Genomic DNA, 19,444 nt, shown 5'->3' with positions numbered 1-19,444 from the left:
AGGGGACAAGGAGAATGGAGAGGAGCCATGGATGTTCCAGAGGGGACAAGGAGGATGGAGAGGAGCCATGGACAGCCCAGAGGGGACAAGGAGGATGGAGAGGAGCCATGGACAGCCCAGAGGGGACAAGGAGGGTGGAGAGGAGCCATGGATGCTCCAGAGGGGACAAGGAGGGTGGAGAGGAGCCATGGACACCCCAGAGGGGACAAGGAGGATGGAGAGGAGCCATGGACAGCCCAGAGGGGACAAGGAGAATGGAGAGGAGCCATGGACACCCCAGAGGGGACAAGGAGAATGGAGAGGAGCCATGGATGTTCCAGAGGGGACAAGGAGGATGGAGAGGAGCCATGGATGCTCCAGAGGGGACAAGGAGGATGGAGAGGAGCCATGGACAGCCCAGAGGGGACAAGGAGAATGGAGAGGAGCCATGGATGCTCCAGAGGGGACAAGGAGGATGGAGAGGAGCCATGGACAGCCCAGAGGGGACAAGGAGAATGGAGAGGAGCCATGGGTGTTCCAGAGGGGACAAGGAGGGCGGAGAGGAGCCATGGATGCTCCAGAGGGGACAAGGAGGGCGGAGAGGAGCCATGGACACCCCAGAGGGGACAAGGAGGATGGAGAGGAGCCATGGACAGCCCAGAGGGGACAAGGAGGAGATGGAGAGGAGCCATGGATGCTCCAGAGGGGACAAGGAGGCGTCATCAGTGATTCCCTGGAGTGGCAGTGTCCCTCCCTAGGGAAGGGAGTCCCTCTGGTCACAGCCAGACCTGTCACTGGTAATGAGGACAGCTTTGCAGGCAGGAGGATCTGGATTGTGCCATTTTGGGATTATGGGCCAGCTTTGAGGTGGAACCCCATCCCTGGATGGTTTCCCATGGGATTTTGGCCCCAGGCTGACATTCAGGAGGACAGATGACCCCACAGCCATCCCTTAGCCCTGTTCATCCCCATCTTTAGGAGGGTTCCAAGCACAAACAGGGAGAAATCCCTGGCAGGAGCCAGCCCAAGGTGACGTGGGACAGGTTTGTTCCCTCCTGCTGCTGAACCTGGGCTCAGACACACGATGGAGCTGCCGCAGGTGTCACCACCCCTGGTGATCCAGGGATTTTGAAGCCAGCAGTGTATCCTGGGTGCCTGCTGGAGGATGTAAAGGATGGAGAAGTCACCAATGCCATCCTCAGCTGTTGCCCAAAGGATTCCAATGGATTTAGCCCAAGCAGAGGGAGCCTGGGGAGGTGGAGGAAGGACAAATGAGGTGAAATGAGGGGTTGTTATAAAGCCAGGCTGCTCCCATGGGAGATGCCATTGGAGGCTTGGACTTTGAGGGGCTGTTTTGGGGCCAAAGACCCAAAACCACCAATTCCCACGCTGTTACTTTAGGATGGGTTTGCTCAGAAGAGTCACTTTGTGGTGCCCAGTCCAAATTCCTGCTCCAACCACAGTGGGGCCCCTGGGGGAATTCATCCCCACTTTACCCCTGGATCCTTTAAGAGCTTTTGGTGCAAAGGGCACAGCAGGAGCCCCAGCAGACCCTAAATCCCCATCACCAGCCTGGGAGAGCCAAAGTTCCCCTAAAGCACCATCCTGTGCCCCTGTTTTGTCCTGCTGCCTGGCAGGGACATTTCTCAGAGCAGGGTTAAAACCTGACTTTGCAAGGATGGTGTGGGAAAAACCAGGCTTAAAAACCTTGGGAAGAGGATGGGAAGCTGCTTGCTGGGGATGTGGAGATGCTTTCCCCAGGATACCCATGGCTCCAGCTCTGTGTCCCGGCAGGAGCCACCATCAAATTTTGTCCTGCTGCATGGCTGGGACATTTCCAGAGCAGGGTTAAAACCTGACTTTGCAAGAATGACGTGGGTAAAATCTGGCTTAAAAACCTTGGGAAGAGGGTGGGAAGTTGGGGATGTGGTGGTGCTGTGCCCTGGGGTTCCCACAGCTCTGGCTCCATGTCCTGACAGGAACCACCATCCAATTTTGTCCTGCTGCCTGGGCAGGGACATTTCTCAGAGCAGGGTTAAAACCTGACTTTGATGTGGCTAAAACCAGGTTTAAATCCCTGAGAGGAGGGTGGGCAGCTGGCGGTGCTGTGCCCGCTGTACCCACGGCTCCGTGTCCCACAGGAGGGAGAACAAGCTGCGCATCCAGAACGGCTGGCTGTGCCACCTGGCCCCCGAGATCATCCGGCAGCTCTCGCCCGACACCGAGGAGGACAAGCTGCCCTTCTCCAAGCACTCGGATGTCTTTGCACTGGGGTGAGTCCTGGGACAGGGATCTGGCCTGGTTGGGTCAGGTGGGAGCTGCTCTGGGCTCAGGAGGGGATGAGGACGCTCTTGGTTTGTCCCAAATCCAAGGGGACGCTGCTGGACGGAATTCCCATGGTTGGGCTGGATGAACCTTCCTGCTTCGAGAAATTCTGAGTGAAACCATCCCTAAATCCCCAAATCCCCCTGTTTTAGATCAGGCTGGCTCTGGGTAATGGGATCCCGAGTATCCTGAGGATGCCAGCCTGGGGTGGGAACACAGATCTGGGAGTCGCTGGAGAGCCCAGTTCTCCCCAGATTACCAAATCCTCCTGTTTTGCACCAGGGTGGTGCTTGGCAATGGGATCCAGAGTATCCTGGGAATGCCAGCCTGGCATCATCTCTCCCCTGCACCCTCCTGGGGCAGGTGCCATTGAGAAGGTGCTTGGATGATGGATGGGGATGCCAAAGGTTGGGGACACAGCTCTGGAGCCCCTGGATGCCCCAATGTCCCCCTCCAGCCACTGCAGAGAGCTGATGGTGGTGCCAGCTCTATGAGCAGTTACCAAAAGCCAAGAAAATGAGAATTCCTAAGTTTTCCTCAGCAAACCAGCTCATTCCTCCTGCCCTTTTTCTGCCCACAAACCTCCCTGAGGGCACGAGCCCAATTCCACCCCGCTAAACCTTTCCCAAAACCTTTCCTCTTTACCCAGAGGATTAATTTTCTCATGGATACCTCGAAGGCTGTGGGATTAGGGAGCGTGGGCCCGTTATCCGAGGCAATATTCCCATCAAACCCGCAGTAATTACAGCTGGAAGGGTCTGGCTCTTTTATTTTGTGCCCTCCCTGAGGTACAACTTCAGCAGAGAAATAAAGAGGTAATTAAAGGATCGTATCCAACTAAGTGAGAGTGGGTGGGGAGACGTAATTTTCCCTTTTTTCCCTCAGTTGTGAGCTCTGCCCTTATGGAAAGCATGAGTTTCCTGAAAAGATGAAAAGGTTTCCCCACGTTTTCCCTCTTTCTTGTTTCTGCTGCCCACCATCGAGCCTGGGAGGCCCAGGGCTGATCCTGAGGGGTCGCTTCCTTCCAGGGATTTGGGGATCAGGGAGAGCAAGAGGAAAAGATCTTTTAAAGATGACAAAAACTCCCAGTGAGAAACTGGAATTAATGCCTTGGAGGTGTTGAATGCAATCTGAGGGTGCTTGGATGCTCCTTCTGAGGATTTTGTCCTGTGGCCAAGCCCCCCATTCCTCTGCACCCCCATCATTCTCCCATTATTCAACTTTTTTTTTTTTTTGAGATTTCCAGCCAAATTATGTAAAATCAGAAGAATCCCAATTCCCAAAATCAGGGAGCTTCCCTAACCAGGAGGAATCTTTCGTTTATCAGACAGATTTTTTTCCACCCTGCTGTCATTTTAACCCTGGGTTTTGATCCTTTCAGTGGTCACGAGGGCATCCCTGGGAGGGAAAAGCAGGCCCAGGGAATGTGCCTTGGACAGTGGGGCTGGCATTGTGGGAATCCAGGCTCATCCAGGCTCCGGGTGCCAGAAAATGATGATGCAAAACTTGCAGGCAGCAGCGGGGGCGGAAAACCACAGGGGTGCCCACCGGTGATGCCCTTGTTTTGGGATATTCCCTTGGATTTGGGATTCCTCATGGAAAAGAGGGCTTGGCTTAGCAATGAGAGCAGGAGCAGATGGCCGGGGCTTCACGTGGCCATCACCTGGGGAGGACACCTGAGATGGGTCATGGCACGGGTTTTTGGAGCTTGGAGAGATTTTTGGAGGAGAAAAAGGGAAAAGCTGGAGTGAAAGTGAATTCTTGGGCTCGTCCCTTCCCGGAATTCTGCTGGAGTGGCAGCTGCATCCCCACCATCCTCTCTTCAGCTGCTCCATGGGCAGTGCTGTTGCATCCAGGTGGGACAATCCCACTTGATGGCTCTGCCTGGGCCTCCATCAGCCTCTGTCCTCCTTCCCATGGGCTGGGATTTCCCCTGGTGGGAATCAGGGCTCGCTCCAGGAAAATGGGAGAGGTGACACCTCTGTATCAAGGAGCACCTCTGGGATGAAGCATCTCCTGGATGGTTCTGGAGCAGGGAGAGAGGTTGGATGTGGCTGCAGTGTCTGGACACCTCCCCATTGTCACAGACATCTTTTATCAAAAATCTTTTCTTTAAGATTTTTTCTTCTTGAGAAGCTGAGAAGCCTCAAAGACAAAATGTAAACAATGATTATCTGCTGCTGTGGAATGCAACAAGTAGATCTTTGATTGGCCCGTGTTGGTTGTTTCTAATTAATGGCCAATCACAGCCCAGCTGGCTCAGACTTTCTGTCCAAGACAGAAGCCTTTGTTATCATTCTTTCTTTTTCTATTCTTAGCCAGCCTTCTGATGAAACTTCTTCTTCTATTCTTTTAGTATATTTTTAATATAATATATATCATAAAATAATAAATCAAGCCTTCTGAAACATGGAGTCAGATCCTCGTCTCTTCCCTCATCCTAAAACCCCTGTGAACACGGTCACACCCCATCCTGAATACCTGCTGGCTGCTCCATCTCTGATTCCCAGTGTCTCCCAACAGCACCATCTGGTACGAGCTGCACGCCCGGGAATGGCCCTTCAAGACACAGCCAGCGGAGGCAATAATCTGGCAGGTGGGAAGAGGGATGAAGCCCAACCTCAGCCAGATCGGGATGGGCAAGGAGATCTCGGTAGGTGCTGTGGGGCCCTGTGGGGGTGTACATGGACTGGGACATGGCTGGTGGGGCCCTTGGGAAACCCTCTGGATCTGCTGATCTCACCCAGCCAGGCTTGGTCCTGCTGCTGAGCTCAGCTGGAGCGCTCCCTTTGCTCCAGCCTTTCCCAATGTTGTAGGGATGGAGATGGGTGCTTGTGGGATGGACACCCCCCCCCTTCATCCCAGCCTTTCGTGAGGATGTGGGGATGCAAATGGGAGCCTCATGGGTTGGGCACATTCCCTCCACCCCAGCCTTTCCCAAGAACCCAGTGATGGAGATGGGTCCATCCCAATCCTTAAGAACCTAGTAATGGAGACAGATCTTCATGAGATGGATATGTTCCCTCCATCCCAGCCCTTCCCAAGGAATCTGGTGATGGAAATGGGTCCTCATGGGATGGAGACATCCCTTCCATCCCAGTCCTTCATGAGAATTCAGTGATGGAAATGTCTCCTCATGGGATGGAAACATTTCCTCATCTCAACCCTTCCCAAGGATCCAGTGATGGAGATGGCTCCTCATGGGCTGGGCACATCCCCTGCATCCCAGCCTTTCCCAAAAATCCAGTGGTGAAGATGGGTCCTCATGGGATGGACACATCCGCCCCGTCCCAATCCTTAACAAGAACCCAGTAATGGAGACAGATCCTCATGGGATGGACTAATCTTCTCCATCCCAGCCCTTCATGAGACTTCAGTGATAGAAATGGGATCTTCATGGGATGGATATGTTCCCTCTATCCCAGCCCTTGCCAAGGATGTGGTGATGGAGATGGGCTCTTCATGGTATGGACACATCCCTTCCATCCCAATCCTTAACAAGAAACCAGTGGTGGAGATGGATCCTCATGGGATGGACTCATGTCTTCCATCCCAGCCCTTCCAAAGGATGTGGTGATGGAGATGGGTCCTCATGGGATGAATATGTTCCCTCCATCTCAGCCCTTCCCAGGAATCTGGTGATGGAAATGGGATCCTCATGGGCTGGGCACATTCTCTCCACCCCAGCCCTTCCCAAGGATCCAGTGATGGAAATGGTTCCTCATGGGATGGACATGTCTCCTCCATCCCAATCCTTAACAAGAGCCCAGTAATGGAGACAGATCCTCATGGGATGGACTCATCTCCTCCATCCCAGCCCTTCATGAGAATTCAGTGATGGAAATGGGATCCTCTTCCCAAGGATCCAGTGATGGAGATGGCTCCTCATGGGATGGATATGTCCCTTCCATCCCAGTCCTTCCTGAGAATCCAGTAATGGAAATGGCTCCTCATGGGATGGATATGTCTCCTCCATCCTCCTCCCTTTCTAAGAATCTAGTGATGGAAATGAATCCTCATGGGATGGAAACGACTCCTCATGGGATGGAAGCATTCCCTCCATCCCAGCCCTTCCCAAGGATGTGGTGATAGGGATGGGTCCTCATGAGATGGACACATCCCTTCCATCCCAATCCTTAACAAGAAACCAGTGGTGGAGATGGATCCTCATGGGATGGACTCATCTCTTCCATCCCAGCCCCTCCCAAGGATGTGGTGTTGGAGATGGGTCCTCATGGGATGAATACGTTCCCTCCACCCCAGCCCTTCCCAAGGATCCAGTGATGGAAATGGCTCCTCATGGGATGGACATGTTTCCTCCATCCCAATCATTAACAAGAACCCAGTAATGGAGACAGATCTTCATGGGATGGACACATCCCCTCCATCCCAGCCCTTCCCAAGGATGTGCTGATGGAGACGGGCTCCTTCGGGGTGAGGGCTGTGGTGGGAGAGTGCCTGGCTCAATTCCCACTGGGAGAGGGCCTGGCTGGGTTTCCTGACGCTCTCTCCCTGTGGCTCCAGGACATCCTGCTGTTCTGCTGGGCCTACGAGCAGGAGGAGAGGCCCACCTTCACCAAGCTCATGGACATGCTGGAGAAACTGCCAAAGCGCAACCGCCGCCTTTCCCACCCGGGGCACTTCTGGAAGTCGGCAGAGTAAGTCCCCATCCGTGCCTTATTCCCAGATTCTATGGATTGAGGGAATGCCCTGCCCAGGGACCCTTCCCAGACCCTCAGCCATGGCAGCTTCCAGCCTGATCCCTTCTTCTCCCATGGCCAAATCCTGCTCTGTTCCATTGCTTTGGCTTAGTCACATCCCTGTGCTGCAGGAAACGGCATCAGAGGGTCCCCAGTTGGGATTTTGGAATCTGCCCTGTTGGGAACAGCAGGCAAAATGCAGAGCAATCACTTAGAAACTAATTTTCCTCCCCGGAATTTGTCATGTTGTGACAAACAGAACCAAAATCTCACCCGTGCGGGGGTGGCATTCACGGGGGGGATTTTTCCTGCTCCCAGCGTGCATCCCCGGAGGCTGGAAATGGGAATGGATGGAGGGGACGAGATGTCAGCTCAGGGAGAGAACTGAGGACATTTTGGGGGCTTCAGGGACCGATCTTTGTCCTCACAGAGGGTGGGAGATGCTGGTTTCTCCCGCTGCTGATAACAAACTGCCTTTTTTCCTTATCTGGGCGTCTCCAAGAGTGTCTGGAATGTCCCCAGTGCCACTCCCTGTTCCTTGGGGCTGCCGGGAGCAGCGCAAAGCCCGCGGCCAGGTGTCCCCCAAGGCACCCGGAACGGGAGATGTTAATCAGGAGCGGAGTTAATTCCCAAGCCACGCTCCAAGCAGGCACCAGGGCGGCTCCGGCAGCCGGGCAGGGGATGCTGGAGGATGCCGGGCCCCGAGGCAGCTGCGGAATCGCTCCGCTGGCTTTGGGAATGTTTTTTCCAGTCACTGAGCCACGCTCTGCCCGCCCCGGGCTGGGGCTGCCCCGCAGCTCCCTGTTAATTACCGTCCCAATCTTTTGCTAATCAGGATGTTCCAGCTCGGTTTTCCACGGCAGCTGATTCCTTCCACAGGGACTCGGCTCTGGCTGTTGTTCCTGTTAGGTCCTAGAAGGTTCCTGTTGGGTCCTGTTAGGTTCAGGATTCCCGGCTTGCACAGGGATGAGGTGGCCGTGGTCCCCAGGGCTCTGCCATCCCTGCATCCAAGGGATTGGGGCACAAACCCCGCGGGATCCTGGATGCACAGGGATGGGAGTGGTACCCAAGGAGCCCTTTCCCCTCTGGATGATGCTCCAGGAGCCGGGCAGGGATGGCAGGGAGGTACAGGATGAGAGGAATAGCAGATTTGTCTTTCCAAACAAGCTGTAGGTCTGCTGGTAGATAAAACCAGCTCTGGAAGAGAAAAGAAATCATGAGAGGGATTCCACTGATTGACGAATGGAAAAAGAGATTTGCTTTTACAAATAAACTTTAAGTTTGCTGATAAATGAAATTAGACACTGAGAGATGAAAGAAACAATGGGGAAGAAAAACCCCTAAATTCCATAAGGATTAAAAATTAAAGGGGAGGGTTATACCTTAGAGGGAAATCTTTGGTATCAGGTGATTAGGGAAGTCTGAACCTCTCAAGTACCTCAGCCAGTGTGGAAAAAGAGAAAATGCGGCCAGGAAATTGGGATATAAAGGAGGCTGCATCCTCCAAAAATTGGAGAGACCCTAGGGGATGCCCCAAGGCCTCTCCCTTTATTGGAATAAAGCCAGAAAGGATTGCTCTGTCTCCTTTTTGGACATCAACCTCTGGTGTTTGTGGGTTAATTTTCCTAACAAGGGCTTCCCCCGGTGCCGCTGCTTTTGGGATCAGCTCCATGGCAAAGCTCTTCCAGGAGGGTTTTTCCCAAAGATCTTCCCTACAAACCCCCACGTTCCCCAGGGCTGACTCTGCTCCTTGTGTCCCCTCCAGGCTGTGACGGGAGGAGTTGTGGGACGGTGCCTTCCTCCCCCAGCGGGTCTCCTCTTCCTCTCTGCTTCCCACCCTGCGCTACGGAGCGAGCCGGGACCGGGACCGGGATCTTCCCCCGCGGCCTTTCTGCATCCCGGGAATCCTCTGGGAGCCGGAGCAGCCCCGGAGCGGTGGGATGGGGACAGCGGGCGGCTCTCCGTGCACAGGCTCTGGGGACAGAACCCCCCGAGCAGGGGTGACCCACAGGACAATGACTTCAGTTTATCCCCAGGGCTCCTCTGATCCCCATCCAGCGCTCACGACGATGCTGGGCTGGGGAGGGCTCGTTCTCTGTTCTCTGCGGGTTTCTTTAATTCCCTTTATTTATTTCTTTGCGGTTTTGTCATGAAAAAAGGGGGAATGTCGCTGATTCATGAGTTTGTGCCCGGATCCTGCGGGGCCAGGGAGTGCCGCTGCCATTAGGTGCCCCCCGCGGGGAAATGCATCTGTCCCGCTGCCCCCGCAGCCCCCGCAGCCCCTCCGTGGGCAGCGCTGACCTTTCACAAGTGGCTTCTCTGCCACTTACGTGTCCCCCCGCGGGTCTCCCTGCCAGCGGGACGCGGCTCCGCATTCCCGGTGATTTATCCCGTTAATTCATCAGCCGGCCCTGCCCCCTCGCTCTCCATCCCTGCCCCGTTCCTGCCTCTGCTCCTCGCTCCCCAAATCCCGGGTTTGGGGCTGCTCTGGTGTGACCGAGCTCACAGGGGTTTTCAGATTGGGAAAGAGACGAGGATCTGACTCCATGTTTCAGAAGGCTTGATTTATTATTTTATGATATATATTACATTAAAACTATACTAAAAGAATAGAGGAAAAGGTTTCATCAGAAGGCTGGCTAAGAATAGAATAGAAAAGAATGATAACAAAAGCTTCTGTCTCGGACAGGGAGTCCGAGCCAGCTCCCTGTGATTGGCCATTAATTAGAAACAACCACATGAGCCAATCCCAGATGCACTTGTTGCATTCCACAGCAGCAGATAACCATTGGGTACATTTTGTTCCTGAGGCCTCTCAGCTTCTCAGGAGGAAAAATCCTAAGGAAAGGATTTTCCATAAAAGATGTCTGTGACACTCTGGGGCTGGGCATCAGCTGGAATTGGGATCCATCCCCTCTCCTGTGGTTCATTCCTGCAGCTGGGAATGCAGGCAGGCTCTGGTTGTACAGAGCAGCTCCCAGCCCCACTCTGGGACATCTCAGCCATGTCCAAGACCATTTTCCTCATCTCCCATCAGTCAAATCCCAGAGTTTCCCCAAAAATTCTCTCTGGGAGCTGCTGTTGCCACCTGATTCCACATGCTGGTGTTTCCCTCTCCCCCCCCCCCAGCTCGGATGGGCCCTCCAGCCCCTCGGATGAGCTGTCAGATGAGAGCAAATTGCATTCCCAGGCTCTCATGGAGCATAATTGCTTGACAGGAACCATCCCAGATAATTCAATTGTAGTCTCAGTTCGCTTTAATTTGGAGCCGTGACGAGGCTTTGCAAACCCAGCCAGCCCTGGTTTGTCTGGCTGCTGCTCCAGCTCCTCCTCGCTGGTGCTGGGAGTGCTTTAGCATAAGTAAATGAACATTAGAAACTTAATTGCAGCTGGGATGAGATGGGATTTTAATTGTGGGGGTATTAAAATCCCCACGCGTGCACGTGTGAAAATCCAGGGTGGGCAGGAGCAGGGAGGGGTGGATCCAGCCCCAAAAGGATCTGGAGGAGTCTCCTGCTGATGTTTTTGGGATGGGAGGCAGTGCAGGGAGCTGGGATGGGGCAGGATGGATTTAGGACTGAGCCCTGGTTTGGGTTAATTGTTCCCTGCTCCAGCAGCAAATCAGGGGTTCCTGAGTTAGGGCTCATCCCAGCTTCTCATCCCAGCTCATCACCCCAGCCTTTCACCCCAGCCCAGCCCGCAGCATCCATGGCCTGTGCTGTCCCTGTTCCTGTCCCCCCAGGTGTCCCTGCTCCCCTCCCAAATGTTCCTGCTCCCTCCAGGTGTCCCTGCTCTCCCCAAGGTATCCCTGTCCCCAGTGCTGTCCCTGCTCCCCTCCCAGGTGTCCCTGTCCCCAGTGCTGTCCCTGTGTCCCCCCAGGTGTCCCTGTCCCCCCAGGTGTCCCTGCTCCCCCCCAGCTGTCCCTGCTCCCCTCCCAGCTGTCCCTGTCCCTCCAGGTGTCCCTGTCCCCAGTGCTGTCCCTGTGTCCCCCCAGGTGTCCCTGTCCCCCCCACCTGTCCCTGTGTCCCCCTGGTGTCCCTCTCCCCTCCCAGGTGTCCCTCTGCACACATGTGCCACCAACCTTGCACTAAAACCTCGGGGTCTCTCTGAGCTCTCACCAATGCCTTCACCTCTGCTGCTCCTGTCCTCTGGGGGAGGCACAAAATCCCCTCCCCAGAGGTTTTGGGTGCTGGGGGGGGGCACAGGGAGGTGTCACCAATCCCCAAACCCCATCCAGAGGGAGCAGGGTCCTGCTGGCTCTGTGGGTTTGGGTTCTGAGCAGGTGTGGATTCCCAGGGGAGCAGGAGACAGGGGAAGGTGTTGGAAGGAGGAGGAAGGGGACCCCAGGGGGGAGCTCATCACGGGGGTGATGGATGTGGTGTGGATCTGTGGTGGAAGGGATGAGGTCTCTCTTGGGGTCATTGGGGTTTGCTCCCCGTGTCCCAAGTCCTGGCCTGGGAGGTCTCACCTTGGTGTCCCCCGAGGGGTCTCACAGCTGCTGGCAGATTCCTGATGGATTTTATGGCCAGGAGTGGAGGGAACAATGAACTGAGGGGTGCTGGGTGTTGGGTGGGCTCCCCTGTGGTGTCAGGGCCTCACTGGGCTGCAGCCTCAGCCACAGAACCGTGGGATGGGCTGGGTGGGAAGGGCCTCAAAGCTCATCCAGTGCCACCCCTGCCATGGCAGGGACACCTCCCACTGTCCCAGGCTGCTCCAAACCCCATCCAGCCTGGCCTTGGGCACTGCCAGGGATCCAGGGGCAGCCCCAGCTGCTCTGGGAATTCCATCCCAGCCCCTCTCCACCCTCCCAGGGAACAATTCCTTCCCAATATCCCATTTAACTCTGCCTTCTTTCACTTTCAAGCCATTCCCCTTGTCCTGTCTCACTCCCCCTTGGCCACACCCTTCTCCACTGAATTTTGGGCATCAGGAAGAAACTAAATATCAGGAAGAAACTAAATATTCCTACAGCCAACCTCTCCCTGCTCTCCAGCCTCTTCCTCCCCTCTCCCCTCGCTGTGGTGTCTCAGCCACAGGCACAGTACAATGGCATCAATTGTCCTGAATTTATCCCAAAGGAGCTCCGAGGAGCAGCTCCTTCCCTTCCATTCCAGTTCTTCAGGCTGCCACATTATTCCCATCATTCCCTCTTATTTTTAAAGTCTTCATTATTTAAACAAAACCCCACCCGCCAAACCAACAAATCTTATTGTTGTTGTTGTTGTTGCTGGCTGGGGTTTTTTTGACTCTGCCTTTGTGAAGGATATTTATTTTTTTCCCCCCTTTGGCCCAGTTTATAAATATCCAGCGCTTCAGCAGGGAGGGGATGCGGGAGAAGCTCTCCACAATAGCTCTGGAGGAGGGAGAGGGTCCATCCCGAGCCAGGCTGGGCTTTGCTGGGCGCTGCCTTTGAGATGCAGGAGCCGCCCCCAGCCCCGGGGCTGCTCCTGGCCCAGCCCTGTCGCTCCATCCTCCTCCCTTCACCTCCCCTCTCTTCCCAGAGCTCCCTGGCTTTGCTGCTGCCCGAGGGTTTTTCCAGCATTTTGGTGCTGGTGGAGTCACCACGTTTGGGGCTGGGTCATGTGGACTCTCCCAGAGGAGGAAGAGGTGGCCCCAAAGCTCTGTGTCCTCCTTTGGCTGCTGAAGGATATTCCCTGCTCTGGCTTTTTCTTCTATTTCCCTTTTCCCCACAAATTCCCAAATCCTCGCTGAGCCCTGACCGGGCAATTTCTGGGAATGACGAGCTCAGAGTTCGGCCCCCATGACTTTTATCCGGTCCTTGCCCGTGGCGGGAGCTGGGATGGTGCAGATTTGGCATGGATGGAGGCACAAATGAATGTCTTGGAGGTGGAGGAGCTGCTCAGCCTTTCCCAGAGCATGGAATTATGGAATGGTTTGGGTTGGAAGGGACCTCAGACCCCATGGCAGGGACACTTCCACATCCCAGGCTGCCCCAAGCCGTGGCCTTGGGCACTGCCAGGGATCCAGGGGCAGCCACAGCTGCTCTGGGAACCTGTGCCTGCCCTCACCAGGAAAAATTCCCTCCCAACACCCAGTCCAACCCTTCCCTGTGCCAATTTTAGGATTCTATGGAAGAGCTGGTGCCTGGAACTCGGCCTCTTTGGCTGTGTGAGGAGAAGGGCTCTGTGCTGAGCCCCTCTCCACCCCCAAGTGCCCTGAGTCAAGCCCTTCCTCCTTTCTTCACCCTTTATTTATTTTAAATTATTTGAATTTAATTGAATTTCTATGAATTTATTTAAATTTGTTTGACTTTCTGTGAATTTATTTGAATTTATCTATTTTTTTTGTTGCCAACAGCAACTCTTTGGGGGGGGGAAGCTTGGTCAGCTGCGAGCGCTGCCTTTAATTTCAGGTCCCTGTAAATTCCCATGTTCCATTGCCTTGTACATAAGGTATATATGGATATATATACATATCTCTATATGTATGTATATAGATATATACAGACCTCAATCTTGTACAGTTTCCAACTGAACTCGCTGGCCTGCTTCGTTTTCTCCGTGGTAGTTTGCAGAATGAGCTGATTTTCAGTTCCCCTTTCCTCCCTCCACCTCCTTTTTTTTCTTTTTATAAATATATATATAAATATAAATATATATATATATATATATTTTGTTGTCGTCGTTGCAAAAAAAAAAAAAAAAACAACACCTCCGGAAAAAAAGAAGCTGGTGAGAAATAAAACTACAAATCACCCCCACAAACCACTGAGAAAAACTAAAAAAAAAAAAAAAAAAAAAAACCAACCAAAAAAAAAGGAATTTCTGAGAAAGGCACGATGGATTCTCCCCGCTGTAAATTTGTACAGGAACATTTCTAACGTTTTCTACACTTGAAGAAAGTAATTTCTAATTTCCGCTGTCTGGCTGGGTGCGAATCTCTGGGACCTGCAGACCTGGATAGCCATTTGTTCCCGTGGTTTCTCGTGCAGTGTTTGGTGAGGTGACAGTGTATGAATTATTTATGCCAATAAAAAGAAAAAAAAAAAAAAGACCAAAAAACTAAAAAAAAAAACCAAAACACATTTGAAAAAACCTTGTGCTGCTCCGTGTCCTCTCCTTGATTTTTATCCATGGTGGGGTTGGGATGAGTCCATCAGAGCTTTGGGAACATCTCATTGTGGTCCAGCCCTTCCAAATCCCTTTTTCCCTCCCAGTCCAGCCCTTTGGGGATTAGAATTCCCAGCTCACACTCGGATGGGAGCTGCAGCAGCAGCACAGCAAACACGGGGATTGGGCACGCAGATGAATTTCCACCCAGCTGTGCTCAGCAGAGGGGCTGTGGGTGGCTGAGCCCGGTGATGGAGCACTGGAGGCTCCTGGCATCTGCTGCCGCCTTTGTTTGCCTCTCCCACGCTGTTTTCCCGGGATGCCACCATCCATCTGCCAGGCAGCCCCTCGGGCTCACGGGGGCACCCAGGGGATGGAGCAGAAAACCACGGGGAGCTCACACGGTTTCCCCCCTCTCTCCTTCCCTCCTCGCCGCTGCCCGAGCACTTGAAAGGTAAAATAATGATGGCTGGCCATTAATAAACCATGAACGCTCCACACTTCTCCCGTCGAGGGCTTTTCATCTTTCAAAGCCTGCAGGAGCTGGAACCAATTAAAGCAGGCTGAGCCCGGGCGGGGGCGGGCACGGAGCCAGCCAGGGGTGATGAGGGGAAGGGGCTGCTCTGATGGATTCTCCCAGCAGCAGAAATCGGGGATTTGGGGCTAAAGAGGCACCACTCGATGCCTCCCCTCGCTGGGCTCACCGTGGTGGTGTCACCATCTCTTGGATGTGCAGTGAACAGGGTGGTAAAGCTGCAGGGTTGGCACCAGTCTGGAGAGGAACTGGTTGGCACTGGTGTGGAACTGGGCAGCACTGGTGTGAAATGGGACAGCCCTGGTGTGGAACTCGGCAGCCCTGGTGTGGAACTGGGCAACACTGGTGTAGAACTGGCTGGCACTGGTGTGGAACTGGGCAGCACTGGTGTGGAATTGCTGGCACTGGTGTGGAACTGGGCAGCACTGGTGTGGAATTGCTGGCACTGGTGTGGAACTGGGCAGCCCTGGTGTGGAATTGCTGGCACTGGTGTGGAACTGGGCAGCACTGGTGTGGAATTGCTGGCACTGGTGTGGAACTGGGCAGCACTGGTGTGGCACTGGCTGGCACTGGTGTGGAACTGGGCAGCACTGGTGCCTCCATCTCTGGGGACAGAGCTGCTGGTGGCACTGCAGTGCCCAGTGCAGGGAGGCTGAGCTCACTCCTGGCCTGTGGTTAATGAGATGCCAGCACCAGAACAGAGAAAAATGTCCAAAATATCCCCCAAAGCAGCTTTAACAGCAGCTTTGGGGGGCTGGGGATGCCTTTGGGTCCATCCCTGTGGGGATCTGTGTGTCTGTGTGTGTGCAGGGACAGGCACAGCGATGCTCACACATGCCTGTCACCTCCTCCTTGCTGGGGATGAATCACAGCCCATTAATATTTCACAGGATAAACACCAGGAGTGGCAGAGGAGCTCAACCCCAGGCCAGCAGCTCCAGCTCTCTGTCCCTGCTGCTGGGTGAGCCCACGGTGTCACTCCTGCTTGGGTGCTCTTGGTGTGGGCACAACGGGGATGCTCCAACATCAGACAGGGGTACTGAGCTTTTGGGGTCAGTTGAGATGTTAAACCACTGTTGCAGTGCCAATATATGGGAATTAAATACCAATATAGCCAGATGGGACGTGCCTGGGCTCGTCTGGACCTTGCTGCTGAACCAAATAGCGGCAACTGTGGTGTTTCACCCCAGAGACACTTTTGCCTGGCTGGGTGTGTGGTGTTTCACCCCAGAGACACTTTTGGCTGGCTGGGTGTGTGGTGTTTCACCCCACAGACACTTTTGGCTGGCTGGGTGTGTGGTGTTTCACCCAGAGACACTTTTGGCTGGCTGGGTGTGTGGTGTTTCACCCACAGACACTTTTGGCTGGCTGGGTATGTGGTGTTTCACCCCACAGACACTTTTGCCTGGCTGGATGCTGCAGTTGGGCCCTTGGAGACAAGTCCAGGCCTGCAGGAGCTCTGGTGGTGCTGGGATGGAGCTTCCCCCCATAACAGGGGCTGCTCCTCAGGTTTCCCTCTGGCAGAAGCTTTAAGGTGATGGTGAAGGAAAGGAGTCGGTTCTGCTGGAGGGTTTGGATCCAGAGCTTTATTCTGGCCCACAGGCCTCTGAATGCAGCACCAGCTCCAACAGAACTCCCTGAGCCCGTGGTTGCTGCTCCTTTGAACCCCGGGGAGAGGGGCAGGGAAGGGGCAGGGAGGCACCAACCAGGGACAGGGGAGGGACAAAGGGACAAAGGACACCTGGATGGCCCAGTGTCCCCAGGGTTGAAAGGCATCTTTTGAACTTCGCCAATCACACGAGAAGCCCTTTCTGGAATGCCAAGATTGACGGACAGCACTCAGCAGGGGCAAGGGAGGGGAAGGGAGAGGTTATTGGCACACCTGAGGAAAGAACCGGGATGACTGAGACAGGCTATGACATCACACCACAACAAACCACCTCAGCTGCCACCAGGGTGGCTCTAAACATGTCCCTGTGGTGTCCCACTGCTGCTTGGGTCACCCACCCTCCCTCCGGACACACCGGGCTTGCTAGAGACACAAATCTGCCTTGATTTGTGTAATTTTACCCCCAAATTCAGCCGTTTATTGGGCCGAATTTACCAGCCCCGATGCCCCGAGGTGCGGCCGGTGGCGCAGGGCTCTGCCCCCCGCGGGACCCGGGCTGTCCCCGCAGGGCAGGGCTGCCTTGTGCCCTGCAGCAGCACAAGGAAAGGCTGGCGAGGAGCCGAGCCGGGAGCTGAGAACCAGCGGTGACCAGCGGGAGGTCCCGGGGAGGACACGGGGGACAATCCGGGCTGGCCGCGGTCCCGCATCCCTGCCCGGTGCTCCCCGGGCCCCACAATGGGCCATTGTTCCCAGCTCTGATTTATGCTTCCTCCCCAGGCTGCTCTGGCCTTTCTCAGGAGCCTTCAGGAGCACAGGGCCTTTGACTCTGGCCAAGGGGGGCTATTTACAGACGCGAATGAGGCCGGGTTGCTGCGGAAAGTGCCTCGAGCTGTTTATTTTTTAGCATCAGTCTCGTTTCATGGTTATGACAATGGGAAGATGCTAGCAGCTCACATTCAGGCAGCAGGCTAAAAAACTTAATGTTATAACTTACTTTATAAGCTTCTTAACTAATCACACACAGCAAAAGCACTTTGACAGTAGTTCTATCCAATCACCATAAGCACCCGTACCTTTGGTTAAAACAATCTCATAACTGCTCTTTAACTCTACTCACACTTTTGCTGTACCTAAAGCCTACCTTTTACAACTTTCCCCCAAACCCTCTGATTTTCCCTCTAATTTTGCCAGTCCCCACAGGCCGCTCCTTTCGGGGGGAGCCGGGCTGGGCTGAGCCCCCGCAGCCACCCCAGCACTGCCCCGGGGCGGGGAGGTCCCGCCTGGCTAAAGCTCCATCTCTTCATTAGGGCTTGATTAGCTCATTAAGGGCTGCCCTGCGCCAGCAGCGGGACGCGCTGGGCCAGCCCGAGCCCCGGGGGGACAGAGCAGCGCCCAGGGCCGGGGTTAATTGGCCGCTCGTGTCGTGGCCACCCGGCCTTTAACAGGATTGCGGCTCTGAGCCAGCGCCGGGCTGATCCCGCTTTGGCAGGGATTAATTCCGTGCCCGGGGGGCTCCAGCCGCTCCCGCAGCCTGCGGGGAAGGGGAAGGGGCTGCCCTGCTCCAGCCCCCGCTCCTGCTGCTGCTGCCCCATTACTCAGCAGATTCTCTTTCCTCGCCTCTATTTTTACGCTGCCCTCGGGGATAGAAACCCGACCCCTGTGACTGTGGACCCTGCCTGAGCTCTCAGCGCAGGATCTTTTCCTCCTGGCAGCTCTGGGAAGGAGGAAATTCCCAATTCCCAGCTTTTTGCCCTAAACGTGACACCTGCAGCCTCCTCCTGAGAGCCGAGCCGTGCCCTGGGCAGCAGCAGGTAGAAAAACTGGCTGAGGGTTTTCTTGTGCCCCAGTTTTTTATTTATTCCTGGTGTTTTGGGGGGTACAGGGTGGCTTTCTGTGCCTGGATTAGGGGTAGGAGGGCGTGACCGTGTTCACAGGGGTTCTTGGATTGGGGAAGAGACGAGGATCTGACTCCATGCTTCAGAAGGCTTGATTTATTATTTTATGATATATATTACATTAAAACTATACTAAAAGAATAGAAGAAAAGGATCTAATCAGAAGGCCAGCTAAGAATAGAAAAGGAATGAATAACAAAGGCTTGTGGCTTGGACAGAGAGTCTGAGCCAGCTGGGCTGTGATTGACCATTAACTACAAACATCCAACATGAGACCAATCCCAGATGCACCTGTTGCATTCCACAGCAGCAGATAACCATTGTTTACATTTCGTTCCTGAGGCCCCTCAGCTTCTCAGGAGGAAAAATCCTAAGGAAAGGATTTTTCATAAAAGATGTCTGTGACAGGAGGGGGTCAGGGGACCCCGGGGATGCTGTGAGGTCCCTGTGGGGTTGGGAAGGGTTGGTGATGCTGAAGGAAAATAATCCCACACTCGGGGTTTGTGCCTGGGCACCTGGAGGGGAGAAGTTGTCCCAGAGGGGAATTGTCCCACCAGGGTCTGGGGGATCTGTGCCAGCATCTCGGGGTGCCAGACATCCCTGGGAGGCTCTGGAGAGGGTGAGGAAATCCCTGTGCCCCCATCCTAGAGACAGGGTAGGGGTGTCCTCTGGGACCCCCTGGCTCCATGGCCCCACTTCCAGCTGGTGGAGTGACACATTCCAGCGTCCTGGAAGGTGCCAGGCACGGTGGATGAGCCTTCAGCCTGAACTTCCATCCTCCTCAGCCACCAGCTCCTGTGGGAACAGCTCAGCTCCAGCCTCCTCCAGCCCCACAGCCATGGGGCAGAACCCAGCAATTCCCACTGCCAAAACCATGGTATTCTCATGGCCAAAACCAGGGAAATTCCCACTGCCAGAACCCAGAAATTCCCACTGCCAGAACCAAAGAATTCTCATTGCTAGAACCAAGGAATTCCCACTGCCAGAACCAAGGAATTCCCACTGCCAGAACCAAGGAATTTCACAGCCAGAACCATGGAATTCCCACTGCCAGAAACAAGGAATTTCACAGCCAGAACCCAGCAATTCCCACTCCCAGAGCCGAGGAATTCCCACTGCCAGAACCAAAGAATTCTCATTGCTAGAACCAGGAAATTCCCACTGCTAGAACCAGGAAATTCCCACTGACAGAACCAAGGAATTCACACAGCCAAAACTACAGAATTGCCACTGCCAGAACCAGAGTATTCACACAGCCAGAACCAAAAAATTCCCTCTGCCAGAACCAAGGAGTTCCCACTGCCAGAACCCAGCAATTCCCACTCCCAGAA

The 19,444-nt window shown here is 54.4% G+C and overlaps 1 protein-coding gene across 1 annotated transcript in view; it reads left to right on the top strand.

Annotated features, from left to right (window-relative positions):
* Positions 1–13,677, top strand: part of KSR2 (kinase suppressor of ras 2) — a 60,993-nt gene extending 47,316 nt beyond the window's left edge. The window contains exons 15-18 of the mRNA XM_036393442.2: positions 2,121–2,252; positions 4,828–4,957; positions 6,829–6,962; positions 8,770–13,677. Of these exons, the coding sequence (XP_036249335.1) occupies positions 2,121–2,252; positions 4,828–4,957; positions 6,829–6,962; positions 8,770–8,776 (403 nt within the window). The 3' untranslated portion in view covers positions 8,777–13,677. The remainder of the gene's footprint in view (positions 1–2,120; positions 2,253–4,827; positions 4,958–6,828; positions 6,963–8,769) is intronic.
* The last annotated feature ends 5,767 nt before the right edge of the window (positions 13,678–19,444 follow it).

Source organism: Molothrus ater, chromosome 18 (genome assembly GCF_012460135.2).
Source record: "Molothrus ater isolate BHLD 08-10-18 breed brown headed cowbird chromosome 18, BPBGC_Mater_1.1, whole genome shotgun sequence".
In the NCBI taxonomy this organism is placed as follows: domain Eukaryota; kingdom Metazoa; phylum Chordata; class Aves; order Passeriformes; family Icteridae; genus Molothrus; species Molothrus ater.
The sequence above is the reverse complement of the archived record's forward strand: the minus strand, read 5'-3'. Positions and strand labels throughout refer to the sequence as shown.